The sequence below is a fragment of the Nansenia antarctica genome, assembly GCF_963989245.1.
Source record: "Nansenia antarctica genome assembly, chromosome: 16".
Taxonomy (NCBI): Eukaryota; Metazoa; Chordata; class Actinopteri; order Argentiniformes; family Microstomatidae; genus Nansenia; species Nansenia antarctica.
The window spans coordinates 7688726-7711359 of NC_137686.1; the positions used below are offsets into that span (position 1 = coordinate 7688726).

The 22634-nt window shown below is 45.2% G+C and overlaps 1 protein-coding gene across 1 annotated transcript in view; it reads right to left on the reverse strand.

Moving 5' to 3' along the window:
• Positions 1 to 1583: 1583 nt before the first annotated feature.
• The window catches only part of akt3b (v-akt murine thymoma viral oncogene homolog 3b), a 25779-nt gene continuing 4728 nt past the window's right edge, over positions 1584 to 22634 (reverse strand). The window contains exons 5-13 of the mRNA XM_080546314.1: positions 13419 to 13550; positions 13029 to 13094; positions 12848 to 12916; positions 9167 to 9289; positions 5033 to 5161; positions 3947 to 4161; positions 3255 to 3342; positions 2576 to 2678; positions 1584 to 2158 (exon numbers count right to left, since the gene is read on the reverse strand). Coding sequence (XP_080402440.1) covers positions 2073 to 2158; positions 2576 to 2678; positions 3255 to 3342; positions 3947 to 4161; positions 5033 to 5161; positions 9167 to 9289; positions 12848 to 12916; positions 13029 to 13094; positions 13419 to 13550 — 1011 coding nt within the window. The 3' untranslated portion in view covers positions 1584 to 2072. The remainder of the gene's footprint in view (positions 2159 to 2575; positions 2679 to 3254; positions 3343 to 3946; positions 4162 to 5032; positions 5162 to 9166; positions 9290 to 12847; positions 12917 to 13028; positions 13095 to 13418; positions 13551 to 22634) is intronic.

A 22634-nucleotide genomic window follows, 5' to 3' on the forward strand; every position in this document is an offset into this window, starting at 1 on the left:
CAGACAGGTAGGTCGTTGTCGAGGAGGCGACATCATCATCATCATCATCAACCACAAACGTAACGTCGTCCAATCTTGACGTTGTTTTGTTTTTATTTATTTTTTACATTTTTAACCAGTTCTGAGTGTCTTTTTTTTCTTTTTTCTTTCTTTCTTTCTCGGTCTTGGTTCTCTTCATCAAGCTTCTGAAGTAGTACAGTAGTAGTACAGTCACACACCAGAAAAGGTTCACCATGTCTGGCCAGTTATGCCACTAATAATAACGTAAAGAAAGGCATTGCATATTTACATCACAACAGGTGAGGGAGCCGTTATACTTTCTTTACCATTCTCACACAATCTTTCTCTTTCTTTCTCTCTCTTTCTTTCTTTCTCTCTGTTTCTCTCTCTCTCTTTCTCTCTACCTGTAACTCACCATGGCTCAATTACATCTGCCACCCAACATGATTAGTAACCTTTGATCCCTTCCTTGCTCCTATCACTTGGGGAAGAACATCAAAATAGTGTGTTTGTGTGTCCATGGGAGGTTTTTTTTCTGTTTTTTTTTCCATAGTCTGTCACAGACCCTATCTGTAAATCTCAGACTCTGACGTTAGAGTTAGTATGTGTGTGTGTTAGGAGTGTGTGTGTGTGTGTGTGTGTGTGTGTATGTGTGTTATGACAGCATAAGGTGGACATGTACTCTATAAGCCACGGTCCTGGTGTAAACATCCATACTAGATCTACAGCTATGAGAATTAAACACCGTAATAAATCAAATGACTGTGGAAACGATGCAAAAAGGCCTGTGTTAACATCAGACCAGGGTCACGACAGTATTCAAAATCACCTCAGAACACTTATCTGGGCTTGATTGAGTTTGCCTGGCGCGACGGAAACCAAAATCGTAGTTCCCAGAAGTCCTCCTGCTCACTCATCTGGCAGACTCAAGCAAACGATCAAAGTATTAGAGAGTATTTGAGTATTTGAGAGTATTTTTGAACAGTGTCTGGCCCCTGGCCTGTTTATATAGTATAGTAGCTTTTGAATCCCTGATGGGTGTAAAGCTGAACCGGTTGCTGAGTTGAATACGGTTGTGCTCTGCGGTGCCTGAGTGAACCCGTGCAGCTATCTGGCAGTTTAGTGTTTCTGTTCAAACATACACAAAACTAAAAATAACATATCTGTCGTCTGGAAATGAAAATAGCGATAATACAGAAATGAACAACAACGGAAAAAAAAGAAAAAGAAGAAGAAAAGAAATAAAGAACACTGCAACAATGAATCAATGAAACCAAGTCCTCCTTCGTTCAGTCCTTTTTTTTTTTTTGTAGAGTTTTTTTTCTTCTTTTTTCTTCATAGACAGCGTTTCTCGTTGCCATGGGATTGGGGAATGTGCGCTACCATGGCGATATATGCGAAAAATAATAACGGTTGGGATGAACCACGAGCCATGCACTTATTCAACTAGGAACGCCCCCCCCCTCCCTCCCTCCCTCCCTCCCTCCCTCCCCACCCCTCCCTCCCTCCCTCCACCCTTACCTCCCCCCTCCCTCCCACCCGCCGCCCCCCCACCCTGTCTGTATGATAGGAAACATCTGCAAACGTAAGGCAACATTTTTGGTTTTGTTCCCTCGTACGGCTCTTCCAAACCAAGTGCAAAAAAAAGAAAAGAAAAAAAGAAAGAAAAGGAGGACAAAAAAAAGAAAAAAGAAAGAAGAAGAAGAAGAAGAAGAATGTAACAGGTCAACAACAACCTAATACTGACGGATAAAAATAAATAACAACAACATTGCCTTCTGCAGTAAATAGCGTTGAAAATGTAGGAGACTTTTTTCTTTTTCTTTTTTTTTCCTTTTTTTTCTTTTTTTTTAGTGTGGGGAGACTGGTCTGAGTCGAGCCCACTGTGCAAATACCCCTTTTAGAGTCCCTAAGAACAAGAACGGCCTCTCCCCCTGCTGCACGACGTGGTTACAGAGAAGGAGAAAAGAGGGGAGACTTTTCCTAAAATGGCTACGTGTTTTCCTCGAATGGGGGCGACGATACTGGCTGGCTGGCTTGGCTGGCGCGGGGTGATGACCTCACTCACTCACTCACTCACGCCCGCTGGCCGAGTACGAGAACTGTGGGAAGTGAGGCCTCCGCTCGCTGTCGCCCGCGTCCATCCCGTCTTCGTCGTCTGGAGGGAGGGGGGGGGAGAGAGGGAGGGGGGGGGGCGGGAGGGAGAGAGACAGAAAGAAAAAGGGAGACAGTGAGAGAGAGAGAGAGAGACAGAGAGAGACAGACAGAGAGAGACAGAGAGAGAGAGAGAGAGAGGGAGAGAGAGAGAGAGAGAGAGAGTGAGAGAGAGACAGAGAGAGACAGAGAGACAGAGAGAGAGAGAGAGAGAGAGACAGAGAGAGAGAGAGAGAAAGAACAACATGTTGGTCAGGGAAAGTACCAGTTCATACTGTACATCTTAATCGATGTTTAACAATACTGGTTTCCGTGGCGATCTTGTACTTTAACATCCACTAGGGCCCTGACGTTTCCCTAGTCAGGTGGTCGGGGAAAAAAACCTCCTGGCCCGAGACGGAGGTAGCTGAGGGGTACTCACATTTCTCCGGGGGGGTGATGGTGATGGTCTGTGCCGTGAACTCCTCGTCAAAATACCGGGTGTCTGTCTCAGAGGAAACCTGGGGCATGAAGGGTGGGACCAGCTGGAGGGGACAGAGGGACAGGACTGTCACGTGTGTGTGTGCGTGCGTGCAACAGACGTAGTTCAATAATAACCCTGCCTCCGACCCAAAGTCTTGCCTTAGCGACTACGCTGAAACCTAGCTTTAGCTTTAGCTCAGCAGCCTAACGGCCAAGCTCCACCATGGCCATCGAGCGTTGCGTCAGCGTTGCGTCTAATGTGAGTTGCGTCTGAAATGCATGGTAATCAATGAAAGGTGCCCCACCTGCTGCGTGGTGTCAGCGTTGCGTTGCGTCAGCGTTGCGTCCGATGGCTGCGTCCAAAGTAGACATTCAAAAAAGTTTGATTTTTGACGGTGGACGCAGACGTCACAATGAGACCAATTGTACCACGTGGTACCACGGACAGCTCCAAGTACGAGCTAGCCAGTGGAGCTAGAGTAGAACGTTGACGTTGACGCAACACAGCAGGTGGAGCTTGGACAACGGGAAGTTGACGCAACGCCGATGGCGAGTTGACGCAACGCAGCAGGTGGAGCTTGGCCGTAACACAGTCAGGCTAAGTGCAGACTGTTAGAACACAGACCTCCTCCCCTCACCTTTTTGTCGTAGACGTCTTGCCAGTCGACGGCCACAAAGAAGCTGTGACGCATTATCTCCTTGGCGTCGTCCGGCCCCCCGCCCAGCCTGTAGAGACAGAGAGACCACCTCAATACATCAGACATCAGACCCCCCCCCGCCCAGCCTGTCAGAGACACAGACCACGTCACGCTAGCAGACATCAGACTCAGGCTCCTTGATGTGACGAGCCTCTGTGATGAGACTAAAATAACACCAGCCTGTTTCTAATCCTGGAATCATAACAGCTCTCACTTCACTCACCTGGGTTTAGTAGAACAACTTCTGTGTGCGTGTGTGTGTTTCGGCGCATACTCACATCTGTATGTGTCTGTATGTGTGTGTGTGTATCTGTCTGTGTGTGTGGCTGACAGAGGGGTGAAGGAGTTCTCACTAGGGTTTAGAACAACTTCTGTCTGTGTGTGTACGCATCTGCATATATCTGTGCGTGTGTTTGTTGGAGTATGTGTGTGTGTGCGTGTGCGTGTGTGTGTGTGTGTGAGTGTGTGCAGCACGTGTGTCTGTGTGTGTCTGTGTGTAAATGGTAATTGTACTGACTTACATAGATCCTTATTCCAAAGCGCTTTACAATGGCCTCTCATTCACCCGTTCTGTGTGTGTGTCTGTGTCTGTGTCTGTGTGTGTGTGTGTGTGTGTGTGTGTGTGTGTGTACCGTTTGTTGGGGTCTTTGATGAGCAGGCCGGACAGCAGGGACTTGGCGTCTGAGGAGAGGGTCCGGGGGAACTTGATCTCCTCCATCAGGATGAGCTCAAACAGCTTCTCGTGGTCCTGGTTGTAGAAGGGCAGGCGGCCGCACATCATCTCGTACATCACCACCCCCAGACCCCACCAGTCCACCGCACGGCCATAGTCATTGTCCTCCAGGACCTGGATGGATGGATGGAGAGAGAGCGAGAGATACATAGAGGTAGATAGATAGAGAGATAGAGAGGTAGATAGATAGAGATAGGTAGATAGATAGATAGAGAGAGATAGGTAGATAGAGAGATAGATAGGTAGATAGATAGAGAGGTAGATAGAGAGATAGATAGATAGAGAGATAGATAGAGATAGATAGGTAGATAGATAGAGATAGATAGGTAGATAGATAGATAGATAGATAGATAGACAGATAGATAGATAGATAGATAGATAGATAGATAGATAGATAGATAGATAGATAGATAGATAGATAGATAGAGAGGTAGATAGAGAGGTAGATAGAGAGATAGAGAGGTCGATAGATAGATAGATAGATAGATAGATAGATAGATAGAGATAGAGAGATAGATAGAGATAGAGAGATAGATAGAGATAGAGAGAGGTCGATACTTAGAGAGGTGTTACGGCAGCTCACAAACAACAAGAGTAAAGTGACGATAGAACAATAAAATAAAATAAAATAGAAATGATAGGGGGAGGGAGGAGGGGGGGATGAGGTGGGAGGGAGAGGAGGAGGAGGGGGGGGGGGGTAATAAGGACATTTGCCAATCAGCACATAAAGGAGAGCAGGGATTGAGTCACTCTCGTAAAGTACGGATACTTCTAGGTTAGGATCACCTCATCTTTATTAGCGTTACATTAACTGTAATGAGCTGGGTCACGTTCAGGAGGGCGTGCCGTTGCAGACTGAGCAGTAATAGGCGAGTCGGGAATAGATGATTCTGTACTCTACTTGTCTGGTCTAGACAGTAGATTTCTTTTAACAGAGTGTGCTCTGCTGAGCACAGCGCTGTGGTGTTAGTGTGTGACCTCTGACCTCTGGTGCCAGGTACTCAGGCGTGCCGCAGAAGGTCTTCATGGTGGCGGCGTCGGTGATGCCCTCCTTGCAGAGACCGAAGTCTGTGATCTTGATGTGGCCGTCTTTATCCAGCATCAGATTCTCCAGCTGCAGCACAGAGAGACAGAGAGAGACAGAGGCAGAGAGAGACAGAGAGAGAGAGAGAAAGAGACAGAGACAGATAGAGACAGAGACAGAGATAGACAGAGACAGAGAGAGAGAGGCAGAGAGAGAGACAGAAAGAGAAGGGGAGAGACAGAGAGGGAGAAAGGGGGGGGGGGGGTGGAGAGAGAGAGAGAGAGAGAGAGAGAGAGAGAGAGAGAGAGAGAGAGAGAGAGAGAGAGAGAGAATGGATGCATGGGAACATCAGCCAGGGTATTTGCTTTCTTCTCATGTTCTATTTCTGGCCCCTCCGTCTGTAAATAAATAGGATGTGCGTACGCCGCACTCCTGCTAACGTCTACTCCTGCTAGCCTGCTAACATATTTACTCCTGTTAGCATCTTTACTCCTGCTAGCCTGCTAACATCTTTACTCCTGCTAACGTCTTTACTCCTGCTAACGTCTTTACTCCTGCTAACGTCTTTACTCCTGCTAGCATCTTTACTCCTGCTAACGTCTTTACTCCTGCTAACGTCTTTACTCCTGCTAGCATCTTTACTCCTGCTAACGTCTTTACTCCTGCTAGCATCTTTACTCCTGCTAGCATCTTTACTCCTGCTAGCATCTTTACTCCTGCTAGCATCTTTACTCCTGCTAGCATCTTTACTCCTGCTAACGTCTTTACTCCTGCTAGCATCTTTACTCCTGCTAGCATCTTTACTCCTGCTAGCATCTTTACTCCTGCTAGCATCTTTACTCCTGCTAACATCTTTACTCCTGCTAGCATCTTTACTCCTGCTAACGTCTTTACTCCTGCTATACGGTGACCAGACGTCCCCGATTTCCAGGGACAGCCCCCGGTTTGGATGACCTGTCCCCGGCAACAAACGGTCCCCGGAAAAGTCCCAGTTTCAAGCATTTCATTTATTTTATTTTTTTTCACTTGGTGCACTTGGTGTCCTCCACTTGGTGTCCTCCACCAAGTGCATCAGCCGCCCGCCAAACTTTACCTGCTGAATAAACTGTGGTAAGTGCTGTGAATCTTGATGACAGTAAGCACCAGAATGTTCATGACACGTTATAAATACAGAATAATCTGCTGATTTTGAGCTGACAATGCTTCGTGGTGTTTGTAAAGAGCATTGATCATTTACTTTAGCTAGTGATCACTTAACCAGCCTAATATTGGTAGCTATAATGTCAGCGCTGTTGTGTGAAGCGTTACGTTAGAATTATAGACCCTATTATAATGTCAATGTATGCATATTACCACGTTAATGGGCGATCGTTACATTCAATAGGAATAATTTCAGCCACGATTCAGTGATTGTTCCCCATTAGCGAGCTCATTATGATTGCTAGCTTCTGTTTGTATAAATAGTGCGGTTGCTGACAGCCTCCTTGTCATTTGTTCCAGTGACTGACCCAGGCACGGCTTGAGGATTTCCCTGGCTGGAGATACTGCATTTTGGTATGTTTGAATTTACTTTATTTTGTTTAGGACTGGGTTGTGCTTGTACTAGCTGAGTGCTTTGCGTTGTGTTATGTTGTTTGTCTTGCTGGTAATCACCTATGGGTCATTATACGAAAACGTGCCATTTTCCATTTTTTTAGTATTTGATTTAAAAGTTTAAGCCCCTTTTTGGATGAAGTAGATCCTCACCTCTTAGAAAAAAATGACGTGCCATCTCAGGGTATCTTATTTATTTAATTATTTTCACATAATCAACATGCGTAAGTCTGTTTCGTCAACCCTGTTACCGACATATTAATTAATGTTTGAAAATGTTTTAAATCCATATTTAGAACAAATCTGATATTCTATGAAATATAAAGTCCCCTTTGTTACAATAAGTGTGTTTGTAAAGTGAGAATAATGAGGAGTTTACTTTTTTTCCATGATGAATATGCTCATTTACAATTGACACTTTAACAGCATCTTCTGTTTTAAGAAAAAGTTATGGAAACAACATAATAATACCCTGATTTCTTTGTGTGGATTACTGGTCTATTTTACTTTACATGTAAAATGAGTTGATTTTGCATTAGTCTTTTCATTATTTAAATTATATTATAATATTATACAAGTAACAGGGCTGACAGCTCAGTAACAGGGTTGACACCAGTTGGTTGTCAACTGGTTACTGCTTGTTTAAGTTACAGTTATAGGTCTAATGGAGCTTAATGGTAAATAAGATAATACAATGAAATATATGCAGTGGGTGTATAAAGTTGTTTTAAATTATTAATAAAAATACAATACAATATACAGAATTTTGACAACATCATTAGTCTTATGTTAAGCTTAAACATTATGTTAGGCTTAAAGTATGAGTAGGGTAGTGGAGATAAAAATGGGCATAAAAAGCACAATAGTGTGTACAAATTCACCAGAATGCAAGAAATTAAGTGTTAAATCCTCTTTTTTTCTGGGGGAGGACCCCCAGACCCCCGCTTGGTTGATGGTTGGCTCGTCAACCTGAACAGTTCTAAGAATTACTTTTAATACCACTTACAGTACACTGACACTAATGTTGAGAGGCACATTCCAGTTGTTACACTTGAGTATTCTTGCTTGAATGTGTATACATTGGTCAAAATAAGGTCAAAATAAATGAAACAGCAATTGTCCCCGTTTCTGTATTTCATCATGATAAAATGTATACATTTTTCCTAAAAAGTTGGAAATGTCCCCAGATTGCATCTGAGAAATCTGGTCACCTTATCCTGCTAGCATATTTACTCCTGCTAACGTCTTTACTCCTGCTAGCCTGCTAACATCTTTACTCCTGCTAACGTCTTTACTCCTGCTAGCCTGCTAACATCTTTACTCCTGCTAGCATCTTCACTCCTGCTAGCCTGCTAACGTGTTCACTCCTGCTAGCCTGCTAACGTGTTCACTCCTGCTAGCCTGCTAACATGTTTACTCCTGCTAGCCTGCTAACGTGTTTACTCCTGCTAGCCTGCTAACATGTTCACTCCTGCTAGCCTGCTAACATGTTCACTCCTGCTAGCCTGCTAACATGTTCACTCCTGCTAGCCTGCTAACGTGTTCACTCCTGCTAGCCTGCTAACATGTTTACTCCTGCTAGCCTGCTAACGTGTTCACTCCTGCTAGCCTGCTAACGTGTTTACTCCTGCTAGCCTGCTAACGTGTTCACTCCTGCTAGCCTGCTAACGTGTTCACTCCTGCTAGCCTGCTAACGTGTTCACTCCTGCTAGCCTGCTAACATGTTCACTCCTGCTAGCCTGCTAACGTGTTCACTCCTGCTAGCCTGCTAACATGTTCACTCCTGCTAGCCTGCTAACGTGTTCACTCCTGCTAGCCTGCTAACGTGTTTACTCCTGCTAGCCTGCTAACGTGTTCACTCCTGCTAGCCTGCTAACGTGTTTACTCCTGCTAGCCTGCTAACGTGTTTACTCCTGCTAGCCTGCTAACGTGTTCACTCCTGCTAGCCTGCTAACGTGTTCACTCCTGCTAGCCTGCTAACGTGTTCACTCCTGCTAGCCTGCTAACGTGTTTACTCCTGCTAGCCTGCTAACATGTTTACTCCTGCTAGCCTGCTAACGTGTTCACTCCTGCTAGCCTGCTAACGTGTTTACTCCTGCTAGCCTGCTAACGTGTTCACTCCTGCTAGCCTGCTAACGTGTTCACTCCTGCTAACGTGTTCACTCCTGCTAGCCTGCTAACATGTTCACTCCTGCTAGCCTGCTAACATGTTCACTCCTGCTAGCCTGCTAACGTGTTCACTCCTGCTAGCCTGCTAACGTGTTTACTCCTGCTAGCCTGCTAACGTGTTCACTCCTGCTAGCCTGCTAACGTGTTCACTCCTGCTAGCCTGCTAACGTGTTCACTCCTGCTAGCCTGCTAACGTGTTTACTCCTGCTAGCCTGCTAACGTGTTCACTCCTGCTAGCCTGCTAACATGTTTACTCCTGCTAGCCTGCTAACGTGTTTACTCCTGCTAGCCTGCTAACATGTTCACTCCTGCTAGCCTGCTAACGTGTTTTACCTTGAGATCGCGGTACACTATCTTGGCGGAGTGCAGGTAGTCCAGAGCAGAGACGATCTCGGCGCCGTAGAAACGGGTCCGGTCCTCGGAGAACACCCGCTCTCTCGACAAATGGAAGAACAGCTGCCGGGGGGAAACAGCCAATTAAAACAAACATCTCCACACTGTACAGCCAAACCTGCATCAAATATCAGATGAATTCCTTTCATTATTTCTGAAAGGCGATGTTATGCGGTTGTATGCTTTTCTCGTGGCGTATTCCCACTCCAGAAGAGGCTTGACCTGAACGTTCTACATGCTGGACATCATGTCTGATGAAACAGGTAGTGTGTGGAGCTGTTTACAGGTGAGTACAGGTATGTACAGGTGAGTACAGGTATGTACAGGTGAGTACAGGTAGAGGTGAGTACAGGTATGTACAGGTGAGTACAGGTGAGTACAGGTATGTACAGGTGAGTACAGGTACAGGTAGAGGTGAGTACAGGTATGTAGGGGTGGGACGATTAGAAAATGTCATGTCACGATTATCGTGGGCAAAATAATCGCGATCCACGATATTATCGCGAGAACTTAAAACATTTTTTTATTTTTTATTATTTAATATGGCAATCGGCAAACGACATCTCAATCTGTAATAGGACGAAGGAAACGCAATTTAGACTACTACAACATTTGCAGATTACTCCCCAATTTAGACATAAAATGGATCATAACAAATCGGAAATGTGTACAAAGTGTATTACCGAGGTTGGGAGCTTTGTTCATTGTGTTTGGACTTGTAGATATATAGATGATTACTGGAAAGGTATAGTGGATACAATTCATCTAATTCTAGATGTTACATTGGATAAGGACCCCATATGTCTATTGTTTGGGTTGCCAGACAAACAACTTAAAAGTATGCATTCCAAAAGACTTCTGTGTATCCTCACTTTTTGTGCAAGGAAAAATACATTGCTGAAATGGATAGACTGCAAACCGCCTACAATAGCTGGATGGCACAAGGTAATTTTTGATATGATTCCTATGGAATATCTGACATATAGGTCTAAGTGTAAGATAAAGACATTCTATAAGATTTGGTCTCCGTTCTTAGATTATATTGGTACCAGACTGGCTGCCATTGTAATGAAAGGTTTGGTGGATTACACTCAAGAAAGTACACAAGACTAATGTGTAACAGATCTACAATGTATGGGTCACAATATTATTTACTGTGCTGGTGTTGTGCTGCCGCTGTGTTTAGGACTGTAAGACATGGATGCTGTCTCCGATGGGGGTGATCCCCCCATATATTATGGCATTTGTTGTCATTTTCTTTTCTGTTTATTTCTGATATGTGACATGGCCTCCTCCCCCCCTGTTTTTTTGTTTTTGTTGTTTTGTTTGTTAAAAAAAAAAGAAAAAGAGAAAGAACATTTTCTGTTATTGTTTATGGACAATGTACTGCATAACAAAGTGCAAAACTAGTTTTCTACTATTAATGGGACAATAACCTCCCCCACGGATACTAGTTGTTGTTGTTATGTCCTGTTGTGTACATGTCTCTGTGAAACTCAATAAAAATATTAACAAACAAAAAAAAAAACACACATAGGTCACATACATTAATACATACAATAAAAACAGACAGATCAAATCATGATACAGGTGATGGTACTCCTGCTGGGCATTGCTGCCTGACGCACCTCCAACAGTGCCTTTAGAACAGGTGTGCTGTGACACCTCACTGAACACCTATGTGGGCCTAACTGGGTCATCAGCTGGGGACCACCAGTCAGACAAAGCAGTGTTTATAAAATGTAGTGCCTATTTAAAAAGCCCAGTCGTTTAAAAATAATAATTAAAAAAAAACAAAACAAAAAAAAAAAAAAACGATTATGACGATTATTCAACTAATTAAAATTCTCCACGATAAAGTTATCGCGGGTGTTTTTATCGCGATTAACGATAAACACGATAATCGTCCCATCAGGTGAGTACAGGTAGAGGTATGTACAAGTACAGGTACAGATCAGTACAGGTGTGTCTAGATACAGGTGTGTATAGGTACAGGTGTGTATAGGTACAGGTGTGTATAGATATAGTCCGGGCCCACATAGTCACACGCCTCCCGCCCAACCTGGATCCATACCAGTTCGCCTACAGAGCCCACAGGTCCACAGAGGACGCCATCGCGACGACTCTCCACTCCACTCTATCCCACCTGGAGAGGGGGAACAGCTACGCGAGACTGCTCTTTGTGGACTTCAGCTCTGCCTTCAACACCATCCTTCCAGACAGGCTAGTGACCAAACTACTAGACCTGGGACTATCACACTCTATCTGTGCATGGATCAAGGACTTCCTGTCTGACCGCCCCCAGAGGGTGCGGGTGGGCTCCCACACCTCCACAGCCCTCAGACTCAGCACTGGGTCCCCCCAGGGCTGCGTGCTAAGCCCCATCCTCTACAACCTCTACACCTACGACTTCACCCCCGTCCACCCCAGCAACTCCATCGTAAAGTTTGCAGACGACACCACCGTGGTGGGCTGCATCTCGGGGGGGGGACGAGGCGGCGTACAGGGATGAGGTGGAGCAGCTGGGCAAGCTGTGCAAGGTTAACAACCTGCTGCTGAACCAGTCAAAGACCCAGGAAATCATCGTGGACTTCAGGAGGAAAAAATCTGAGGTCCAGCCCCTGCTCGTCGATGGAGGGAGCGTGGAGAGAGTCTCAACCCTCCGATTCCTGGGGGTGCACATACAGGATGACCTGTCCTGGAAGACCAACACAGCAGCCATCATCAAGAAGGCACAACAGCGGCTCTACTTCCTGAGAGTCCTCAGGAAATACCACCTCAGACAGGAGCTGCTTGTGACCTTCTACCGCTGCACAATGGAGAGCATCCTCACCTACTGCATCTGCGTGTGGTTCTCCAGCTGCACAGCCGCAGAGAGGAAAGCGCTACAGAGAGTCGTGAGATCGGCCCAGAAGATCACCGGCGCCCCCCTCCCCTCTCTGGAAGAGCTGTACAACACACGCTGCCTCAGGAAGGCCTCCAAGATCTCCAGAGACCCATCCCACCCTGGGAACGAACACTTTGTTCGGCTGCCCTCGGACAGGCGGTTCAGGACCATGTTCGCAAGGACAAATAGACTGAAGCTCAGCTTCTACCCCAGGGCCATTTAGGCCCTGAACACAGCAAAGACCTAGGTTCTAGGCCCTGGACAATCTAGACAATTTGATGGCAGCTACTAGATTGTAATCAAGTGCAATACTGAAACACAACTGTGAACATTTCAAACCTGCAAACTGCGACACTTTAAATGAATGTGCAATAACACTATGTGCAATATGACAACCCTCGGGTACATAAGGTTCAGAGATAGGAAATGTTAGGATATGTATAGCATAGCATAGAGTACAGCACAGTGTTTTATTTGTATAGCATAGTATAGTGGATAGTGTACATAGCCTTTATTTATGTAAACCAGCTTTTTTCCCTTCTTGTTTTTAGTATTTTTTTCCTAGCACCAGGGGAGCCCCCCCCTCACAAATTTCGTTGTATATATATATGAAGACCATTCATTCATTCATTCCATTCATTCATACAGGTGTGTATAGATACAGGTGTGTATAGGTACAGGTGTGTATAGGTACAGGTGTGTATAGGTACAGGTGTAGGGGCGTGAACTCTCACCTCTCCTCCGTTGACATACTCCATGACGAAGCACAATCGGTCCTTAGTCTGGAATGAGTACTTCAGAGACTGGAGGAACAAGAGGAGGAACAACACACTCAGACAAACAGATATGTGCGTGTGCGTGTGTGTGTGTGTGTGTGTGTGTATTGTTTGGAAGTCTTTGCTCAACAATACTCACAGTTAGGAATGGGTGTCGGGTGTTTTTTAATACTCTGCTCTCTGTCAGTGTGTGAGCGACTTCATCCTACAGAGGAGACAAAGAGTGCATGAAGGAGAGACAGACAGAGAGAGAGAGAGAGAGAGAGAGAAAGACAGACAGACAGACAGAGAGAGAGACAGACACAAACATAGTCACAGACAGAGAAAGAGACACAGAGAGACACAGACAGACAGAGAGACACAGACATAGAGAGAGAGACGCAGAGAGACACAGACAGACAGAGAGACACAGACAGAGAGAGAGACACAGACAGAGAGAGAGAGAGAGAGAGAGAGAGAGAGAGAGAGACAGAGATAGACAGAGACAGACAGAGAGAGACAGAGACAGACGGACAGACACCCTCCGTACCTTGGCTATGATGACTTCCTTCTTGAGGATCTTCATGGCGTAGTACGTTCCGCTGGCCTTCTCCTTCACCAGGATCACCTTCCCAAAGGTGCCCTTCCCCAGCAGCTTCAGATAGTCAAAGTCATTCATTGTCTGTGACGGAGGGGATAACGAAAAGGAAGAAGAGAAGGAAGAAAAAGAAGGGGAAAGGAATGGAGGGAGGAAGTAAAATAAAAAAGGAGGAAGAAATTAAGAGAGGGAAGAAATGAAGGGAGGGGAAGGAATGACAGGTAGGGAAAAATGAAGGGAGGAAGAGGAAGGAGGGAGGAAAGAAGAAGAGAAGTAGGGCGAGTGAGGACATCTCTTAAACAGCACCTGCGTTCCCCAGCAACCCTCAGACCTTCCCCTCTCCCTCTCCCTCTCCCTCTCCCTCTCCCTCTCCCTCTCCCTCTCCCTCTCCCTCTCCCAGCACTACTGCCTCAACACCACAAAACATCACCTGGTATATTCAACCTGTCTGTCTCAATGCTCATCACACTGTTCTCTGACCAAATCATAATCTGGTATGTAGGGGGTAGGGGCTATGGTGTAGGGGCTAGGGCGTAGGGGCTAGGGTGTAGGGGCTAGGGCGTAGGGGTTAGGGTGCAGGGGCTATGGTGTAGGGAATAGGGTGTAGGGGCTATGGTGTAGGGGCTATGGTGTAGGGGCTAGGGTGTAGGGGCTAGGGTGTAGGGGCTATGGTGTAGGGGCTAGGGTGTAGGGGCTAGGGTGTAGGGGCTAGGGTGTAGAGGCTAGGGTGTAGAGGCTAGGGTGTAGAGGCTAGGGTGTAGGGGCTAGGGTGTAGGGGCTAGGGTGTAGGGGCTAGGGTGTAGGGGCTAGGGTGTAGAGGCTAGGGTGTAGGGGCTATGGTGTAGGGGCTATGGTGTAGGGGCTATGGTGTAGGGGCTATGGTGTAGGGGCTAGGGTGTAGGGGCTAGGGTGTAGGGGCTAGGGCAGGGCTCTACGCTAACCTTTTTCACTAGGAGCACATGTGCTCCTAAATGAAAAAATTTAGGGGCACACAAAGAAATTTAGGAGCACAGTGAAAATTTTATTATAACACATTTTTATTAGTGATTTTGCAATTTTTGCACCAAAATCACACATTGGCCCATGCCTACAGCCCTACTAGACGCAGAGTTGATGGCATTGTATTATGGTAACTAGCTGTGTCAAGTTCTCCTGGTTAGCAGCATGTTCATTCATTCATCCATGTCATGCCTGTCAGCTAGCAGCTAGCAGCCCAGCCAGGCTTTAGGGCTAGGTCTGTCAGCTAGCAGCCCAGCCAGGCCATGCAGAGGTCTGTCTCCATGCTGCCCACCTCCCTGCTGCTGGGTCAGGCTACATCAGTCACACACGGTGGCCAGACAACTCCACATCTAGGGGTATTAAACTACCCCACATCCAGATGACCAGTCCCCAGCCCCATGCTGCCCGGGGTGGTGACATGTGGAGGTGGCCAGCCCAGCACGGTGCCTCTGCGGCGGCTAGCTGTTAGCACACCACCATCCCCGGGGGTCCCACCTCTCTGCCACACTCAAGTACAACATGTTGCATTTTCATGCCATTAGGCAACTTGCTTCCTAGGGTTTCCTAGGGTTAGAGATGCATTTGGACTTCTGGAGTACCTCCACTACTTTCAATGGGTTCTGAAGGTCTGAGAGCTTTCTAGTTTCTACCCTGGGTAGTTAACCCTGGTTGTAACCTTGGGTTCAAATCTGGAGTGTGTGGGACCAAATCTGTAGATGTGGTGAGCTAATGAAGCTAATGAAGCTTGAGATGAGAAAAGGGCGCTTGTCTCTTTAAGGCCCAGGAGGGAGTTAGCGATTAGCGATGTTAGCTTAGCGCCAGTTTAACAGAAGTAACTTCACTTTTAACATGACTTCCCGTGGTCGTAGCGGGCTGGCTGACGGCTTAAAATGTGGCCACACGGTTCGCGCAGATTTATTTTTATAATAAATAAATAAATAATAATAATAATATCTGTACTCGCAGTGTGCTCGTGAATTTATTTCTCTAGTCGCACAGATGTATTTTTAGTCGCAATTGCGAGTGAAATGGTCGCACTGTCGAGCCCTGTAGGGTGTAGGGGCTAGGGTGTAGGGGCTAGGGTGTAGAGGCTAGGGTGTAGGGGCTATGGTGTAGGGGCTATGGTGTAGGGGCTAGGGTGTAGGGGCTAGGGTGTAGGGGCTAAGGTGTAGGGGCTAGGGTGTAGGGGCTATGGTGTAGGGACTATGGTGTAGGGGCTAGGGTGTAGGGGCTATGGTGTAGGGGCTATAGTGTAGGGGCTAGGGTGTAGGGGCTATAGTGTAGGGGCTAGGGTGTAGGGGCTATGGTGTAGAGCAGGGGTCGGCAACCTATGGCACGCGTGCCAGCAGTGGATTCGTAAATTCGCGCACACTGGGTTCAACCTCACAATGGGACCAAGTAATTTGATTGGACTAGAGGAGGTCTCAGGGACGCTCCGGCGCTCTCAGGGCGAATTTACGAATGCAGCCCTAGTCTCTCATCCACTCCACGAGAGTCGTATTCTGGCGCCAATTTTCAAAGTAAAATTCTGAATTCGATTCGATACAAGTGTTATGGGGTGTTCACACTTGACGTCTTTTTTTAGAAAAAAGCGCCGTCTTCAGCGCCTTTTCGCCGTCTTTTTACATACAACCCATGGGAAAAAAGCGCAGCCACCGCCTTTTTCCCAGAATGCATTTCGCACCGGCTAGCGGGCAATTTAAATCGTCCATTTTAACCTCCATTGGCTAAAAGCTGTAATTTTGGCAATACAAGTGTTAACATGTCATTTTATGAAGTTTTAATATGTTTTCAGGCGAGAAAGTAACCATATATATTCCCAAAATGTGTCCAGTTTATCAAAATAACCTGTTTATATATCTGATCTGACGGTTTTTTCGTGTTCTGTTCGCTAGCTGCGTTCGTAAATTCGCCCTGGAAATCTGATCAGCACTCATGGAATGCCTCTTGTCCAATCAAATTACCTGGTCCCTTTATGACGTTGAACCCAGTGTGCGGTTAGGTGGCTAAGCTGTGGGAAAGTTTTGGACCGGTTTGTCTGTTACTTAAAGTGACCAAGTACCACCCCCAGATAATGGAGTTGAGCAAAGGAAAACAGGGCCAGGGATCACATTGATTGTTAGGACTGTTTACATGGCTTTGCATACATAGCTCTTTGCAAAAAAAATAAAATAATGTTTGTTGTGGTTGGAATAAAATAATAAAATGTAAGTAACAACCAAATAATTATATAAATATAAATTATAATTCATACAAGTAAGACCCTTGTATAATCACCATCCAGTTAGGGCTACTTATTAAAATGATAACCATAGGGAGCGCAGTTAGCAACTTTGTTAGAAATTGAGCGCACCAATTTGCTTAAAGTTGTGCTACGCATCACAACGTTTTAGTTGTCTTAGATGTTATGTTGGTAATTTTGTTCAAGTTTCAGTTAGTTGACTGTTAGGCCTGTTTATTTAGCATACATGGCTTTGCATACATAGCTCTTTGCTGAAAATTGTTGTTCATGTTGTGGAATAAAATTGCAGATCTGTTGGTCTGTTTGGTTTGGTTTGATGTCGAGTCATAATTAATGTTGATATTGTGGTTGGCACACTGACTAACAAGAAAATTAAAAAATGGCACTTAATATAAAAAAGGTTGCCTACCCCTGGTGTAGAGGCTATGGTGTAGGGGCTATGGTGTAGGGGCTAGGGCGTAGAGCAGGGGTCCCCAAACTACGGCCCGCGGGCCGAACACGGCCCACCCCCACACTTGGACCGGCCCTTTGAACAACGTCGCCCCCACACACTCTCAACAATGCCAGAAACATATTTTTAAAATTAAACTTTAAATATATGTTTTAATCATATCATATCTGTATTTGATATTAAAGGTTGGCTTTCAAATAAAAATGTCCCTTAGTTATAAACTATTTTCAATAACATTATTAGTTTCACCCGCCCACAGAATGCGGTACATTCAACGGATCTATAGCAGGTGCACGCGAGCTAGAACGAAAATTCAGAGAGATGAAAAATGGCCAAACGTTTGGTAAAGAGAAAAGTTGATTCAGAATGCAGGGTTTTTAACCAACAGTGCACAAGTGATTATTATTGTTAAATGCAAAGAAGTTTGTCAATAAATGTATGAATGTGATCGCGGAGGAGGTGTGTCCCGCGGTGAGTCTGTCCGCAGGTAGGCACCAGATGAATTGAAACAATGGGGGATAGATAATGTAGATGCCCAGCTGCAGGAGAAAACGAAATAATTTTTCCGATTTGTTCATGATCTGTGTCAAGCAGGGTTTTTCCTGCATAGAGAATTATGAGGCGGCTGCCTCAGTCATATTTCTAGCCGCCTCCAGCTCTCGACAAAACTCTGACGGTCGTATTTTCTACAAGCGTTTCACTCGGTGGATTTCTGTCATTTCTAACTGCAATTGCGGCATTGCGCCGACGTGGTGGCGGGGGCGCTGTTTCGTAAATAAGTTAGCTTTCGTGTTTGCTAGCGAAATAGCTGATAGTTGATGTTGACTGCTCAACATATTTGAAAGTACAGAATGCCTGAGAGCCTTATATTGCATTATATTACATTACATTTTGAATGGTCATCTGGTGCCTGAATATTGTGTTTTCCTTTACATAAATAATGACATTTCCACCATAAATTGATGCAGAAAGGGCACAAATTGCATCTAAATTCACCAGAATGCAAGAAATTAAGGGCCCTATTATGCACTTCTTAACTTGCCGTCTTAAGTCTTAATTAAGACGCACCGCCAGGTTAAGACCTACCGCCACCCTTATTATGCGCTTCATACGCGCTACTGCTATTATGCAGGTGTCGCTAGGCGCCCACACATAAGACGTAAGACTCCCGTGCATATATTACTCATTGTGGGAGTGTTCATATGTTAATGAAGTGCGCTAGGCGCCCCTGCTATTATGCGATCTGACTTTGCGCCTAGCGCTAAGAAGTGGTTTGAAAACTTCTTAGGCGCTAGACTTCATGCACGTTTTGAAACACGAGCGCGCCTCCGCGGTTTGCGCATGCGCGCCGACCGACTTCTTAAGAAGTGGGTGAGCGCGCATGCGCAAACCGCGGAGGCGCGCTCGTGTTTCAAAACATGCATGAAGTCTAGCGCCTATGAACTGCATAATAGCATAGCGCTTATGACTTAACGCAGCCGGTTCTTAAAGGGAATGGCACCTGGCACGCTGATTGGGTTGATTGAGAAGACGCCCAAAACACACCCATGACTAATTTCTGGGCTTAGCGCCGGGTCTTAGGCGCCCACTACCGCACGCATAATAGCAAAGTGGCCTTGACCACGCCTCCACGTCTTAAGTTTAGATCTACCGCCTCGTCTTATTGCTTAAGACTTATGAAGTGCATAATAGGGCCCTAAGTGTTTGATGCTCGTTTAAGGACCCCCAGACAGCCCTGCTTCATGGGTCCCCCCGTGTATGATGAGGGTCCTCCCTCAAGTATCAGACTGTAAAACTGATTATATTTCATTGACATATCACTATAGGTATAAATTCCATCCAAATTCAACTGTTTAGAGTTTGTTTGCATCCACCAGTGCTCTCCTGCGCGCAATTGCTTTGCGCAACCACCTCCATTCCACTCTGTTCCATATTATTTTATGTTAGAGACCGACCCAGGCCCCCCATCACAGAAAGGAAAAATGATGTGGCCCTCACAGAAAAAAGTTTGGGGACCCCTGGTGTAGGGGCTATGGTGTAGGGGCTAGGGCTTAGAGGCTATGGTGTAGGGGCTAGGGCGTAGAGGCTATGGTGTAGGGGCTAGGGCGTAGGATTGTAGGGGAGTGTCGGGGCTAGGGCGTAGGGGCTGGGGTATAAAGCGTATGGTGTAGAGGCTATGGTGTAGGGGCTAGGGTGTAGAGGCTAGGGCGTAGGGGAGTGTCGGGGCTAGGGTGTAGGGGCTGGGGTGTAAAGCGTAGGGTGTAGGGGCTGACATGCCCTGGCTCATTCAATAGCAGGCAGCAGGTTCTCAGGACACATTCACCACTACTTCATAAAGACCATATCCTGGAAACTTCTGGAAGCTGCATGTCCATGTCTGTCTGTATGTCTGTCCGTCTCCATTTGTCTGTTTGAGAAATTCTCTTTTGTCTGTCTCTCTTTCATGCACTCTGTCTCTCTCTCTGCCTCCCTGTCTCTCTCTCCCTCCCTCTCTGTCTCTCTCTGTCTCTCCCTCTCTCTCTCTCTGCAGGATGAAGTCACTCTCACACTGACAAATGTCTTTGCAATTGACTTATCACCTCATATCAGCAAAGCTTAAACCGTCAACTGACCAAGCTTAAAAACACCTGAGCACAAATACCTGAGCAAGGTAAACAACAGAGTTGTTCCACCTACTTAACATTCCGTGAAGGTGTCAGTTTCTGTAACTTCCCACTGGTGGGTAATGATACCCACTGATAACGTGGTCCTCTGTGGCTCAGTTGGTAGAGAACGGAGCTAACAACACCTAAGTTGTGGGTGCGATTCCCACTGGGACCACACATGTACTGAAAAATGTGTGCACTCACTGCAACGTAAGTCGCTTTGGATAAAAGCATCAGCTTAATGGCGAATATAGATAACCATTGTACAAAGATAACCATCGTACAGAGAACCATCGTACAAAGATAACTATCGTACATGGTATATAGATAACCATGGTATGTAGATAACCATAGTATATAGAAAACCATGGTATGTAGATAACCATCGTATATAGACAACCATGGTATGTAGATAACCATTGTATATAGATAACCATCGTATATAGATAACCATGGTATGTAGATAACCATTGTATATAGACAACCATGGAATAATAACCATCGTATAGAGATAGCCATCGGATATATATAGATAACCAGCGTATATATAGATAACCATTGTACAAAGATAACCATTGTATATATAGATAACCATTGTACAAAGTAGAGATGCTCCGATCTGATCGGCGCCGATCGATATCGGCCGATATGGCCTTGATCGGAGTTCTCAAAACGGCCGATCAAACACGGCCGATCAGTTTACATCAGGGTTTCCGTTAGAAAAAATTGCCGCCGGACATCGTGTCCGGGAAGATTTCGATTTACCGGACAAACGTGATATATTCCGGTCATCATATTAAAATATAATATATATATATTTTTTAAAAATCATATATTTTTTTCCAAATCTAATATAGCTGTTTGTCGCGGTGATAACTGTTGTGTAGCGGCCTATATATGCCATTTAATGTCTATTTCTCATCCGATACGATTAGATGCGAGCTATATAATATATAATAATATAACATGATTCGCATGCGCGCTATGCCATTATGTCCAGCGCTGAACGGGTGCCTCACTGGGAACTGAACAGACAGCATCGATCAATGAACGGACTCCACATTACGTTAACTGAAGTTTGTTAAATTGTTTGGGATTAATGTGAGTTTTCTATTTTCTCTTTCCAGTTTTACCCTTTTTTAATCAATAAAACAACGTCATTTCTATAACCAGGGGGGTGTTCCATCAACGTCGCTAAAGGAAAATCTAGGCTTATTTCGTTAAGTCTCGCGAGACTCTTAAAAAGATCCAGGCATATCTTGATAGATCTCGCGAGACTTGTCAAAATAAGCCTAGATTTTCCTTTAGCGACGTTGATGGAATACCCCCCAGGTCTCGCTGGTTGGGAAGGCATTTCGTTTAGCTGCCTGTCAAATCATACTTAATCGGACTCGGGAGTATGACAATGAGGAGAACATAACTGTTTATTGAGAAACAATTGATAGGCAGGCTGGGATACGTATATAAAGAAATACCACAATGTCTAGATGTATAACATTTTATTGAACAGTGCAAGCATGTAGGCTTCTGGCGTGACACGGCTAGCCTAATTTCCGTTCATATGCCTTTTATCAGATAAAATAAAATAGAATAAAACTCTTTGAAAATAAATAGGCTTTAAATTAACTTGCAATGCGTATAGGCTAATTTCCGTTCGATGTTACAGCCGGCCTATGCCTTTTCTCAGATAGATAGGGGTGTTGCGTTCACTAGGGTGACTGTAAGGGGTTAATTTCCAAACCCGGATATCCACAATGTGGGAGGGGCTTCAGGGATAAAATGGCGGAAACTGCCTTGTGTTTATCATAGTAGTCAAGAGGGACACGCTACCGGTAAGACAAAACGAATGTATTTACTGCTCTGCAGGGTTATGTTGTTCTGTAATATTAAGAGAATGTTTCTAAATGACAAAACGAATGTATTTACTGCTCTGCAGGGTTATGTTGTTCTGTAATATTAAGAGAATGTTTCTAAATGACAAAACGAATGTATTTACTGCTCTGTTGGGTTATGTTGTTCTGTAATATTAAGAGAATGTTTCTAAATGACTTGATATTCTGATACATTGCATGACTGTTATCTACATTTATATTTCGTTTTACATTTAGGTTTATAACCTGCTACTGCAAATGCTACTGCTACTGACTGTGGTGAACATTTTATACTGCAATAAACCACAAATTACCAAATTGAGTTATTCCAACGTTTGATCTCTTGGCACCCCGTTCGGTGGGGATACAGAACCGAACAAGGGGATAGCCCTGTAAGCTCATACGGGTCTGTATGTCGTCCTGAACACCGGCTGTTAGATCATATCGCTGAAGTTTGTCTCCATCTTAGTGTAAATGTTGTCCGTTTCGTTTGTTATCCTTGTTATTGTGCGATAAAGTTAAGGCGCTCCGCTTCGGGCCACCATTTTCAGCTGAGCACCAAACACACACACACACTCATACACACACCGAGAGAGAAGGACCCGCCCCCTTTAGTTAGCCTATAGGCTAACTAAAGGGGGCGGGTCCTTCTCTCTCGGGCAGTGTTGTGTGTGTGTGTGTGTGTTTGGTGCTCAGCTGAAAATGGTGGCCCGAAGCCAATTTGAATACAAAATGTGAACTTTAGCGAATTGTATTCAAATTGTGCTTAGAGGGAATTATTTTCACCGGACATTATGTCCGACGAGTTTTCAATTTGTCGGACTTCAACAAATTTTACCGGACAAAGACCGGTAATTACCGGTTAACGGAAACCCTGGTTTACATAGAGAAATGGCGTCGCCAGTCTGGCAATATTACACAGTGTCAGAAAGAGACAACAAATATGCAGTTTGTAATGCC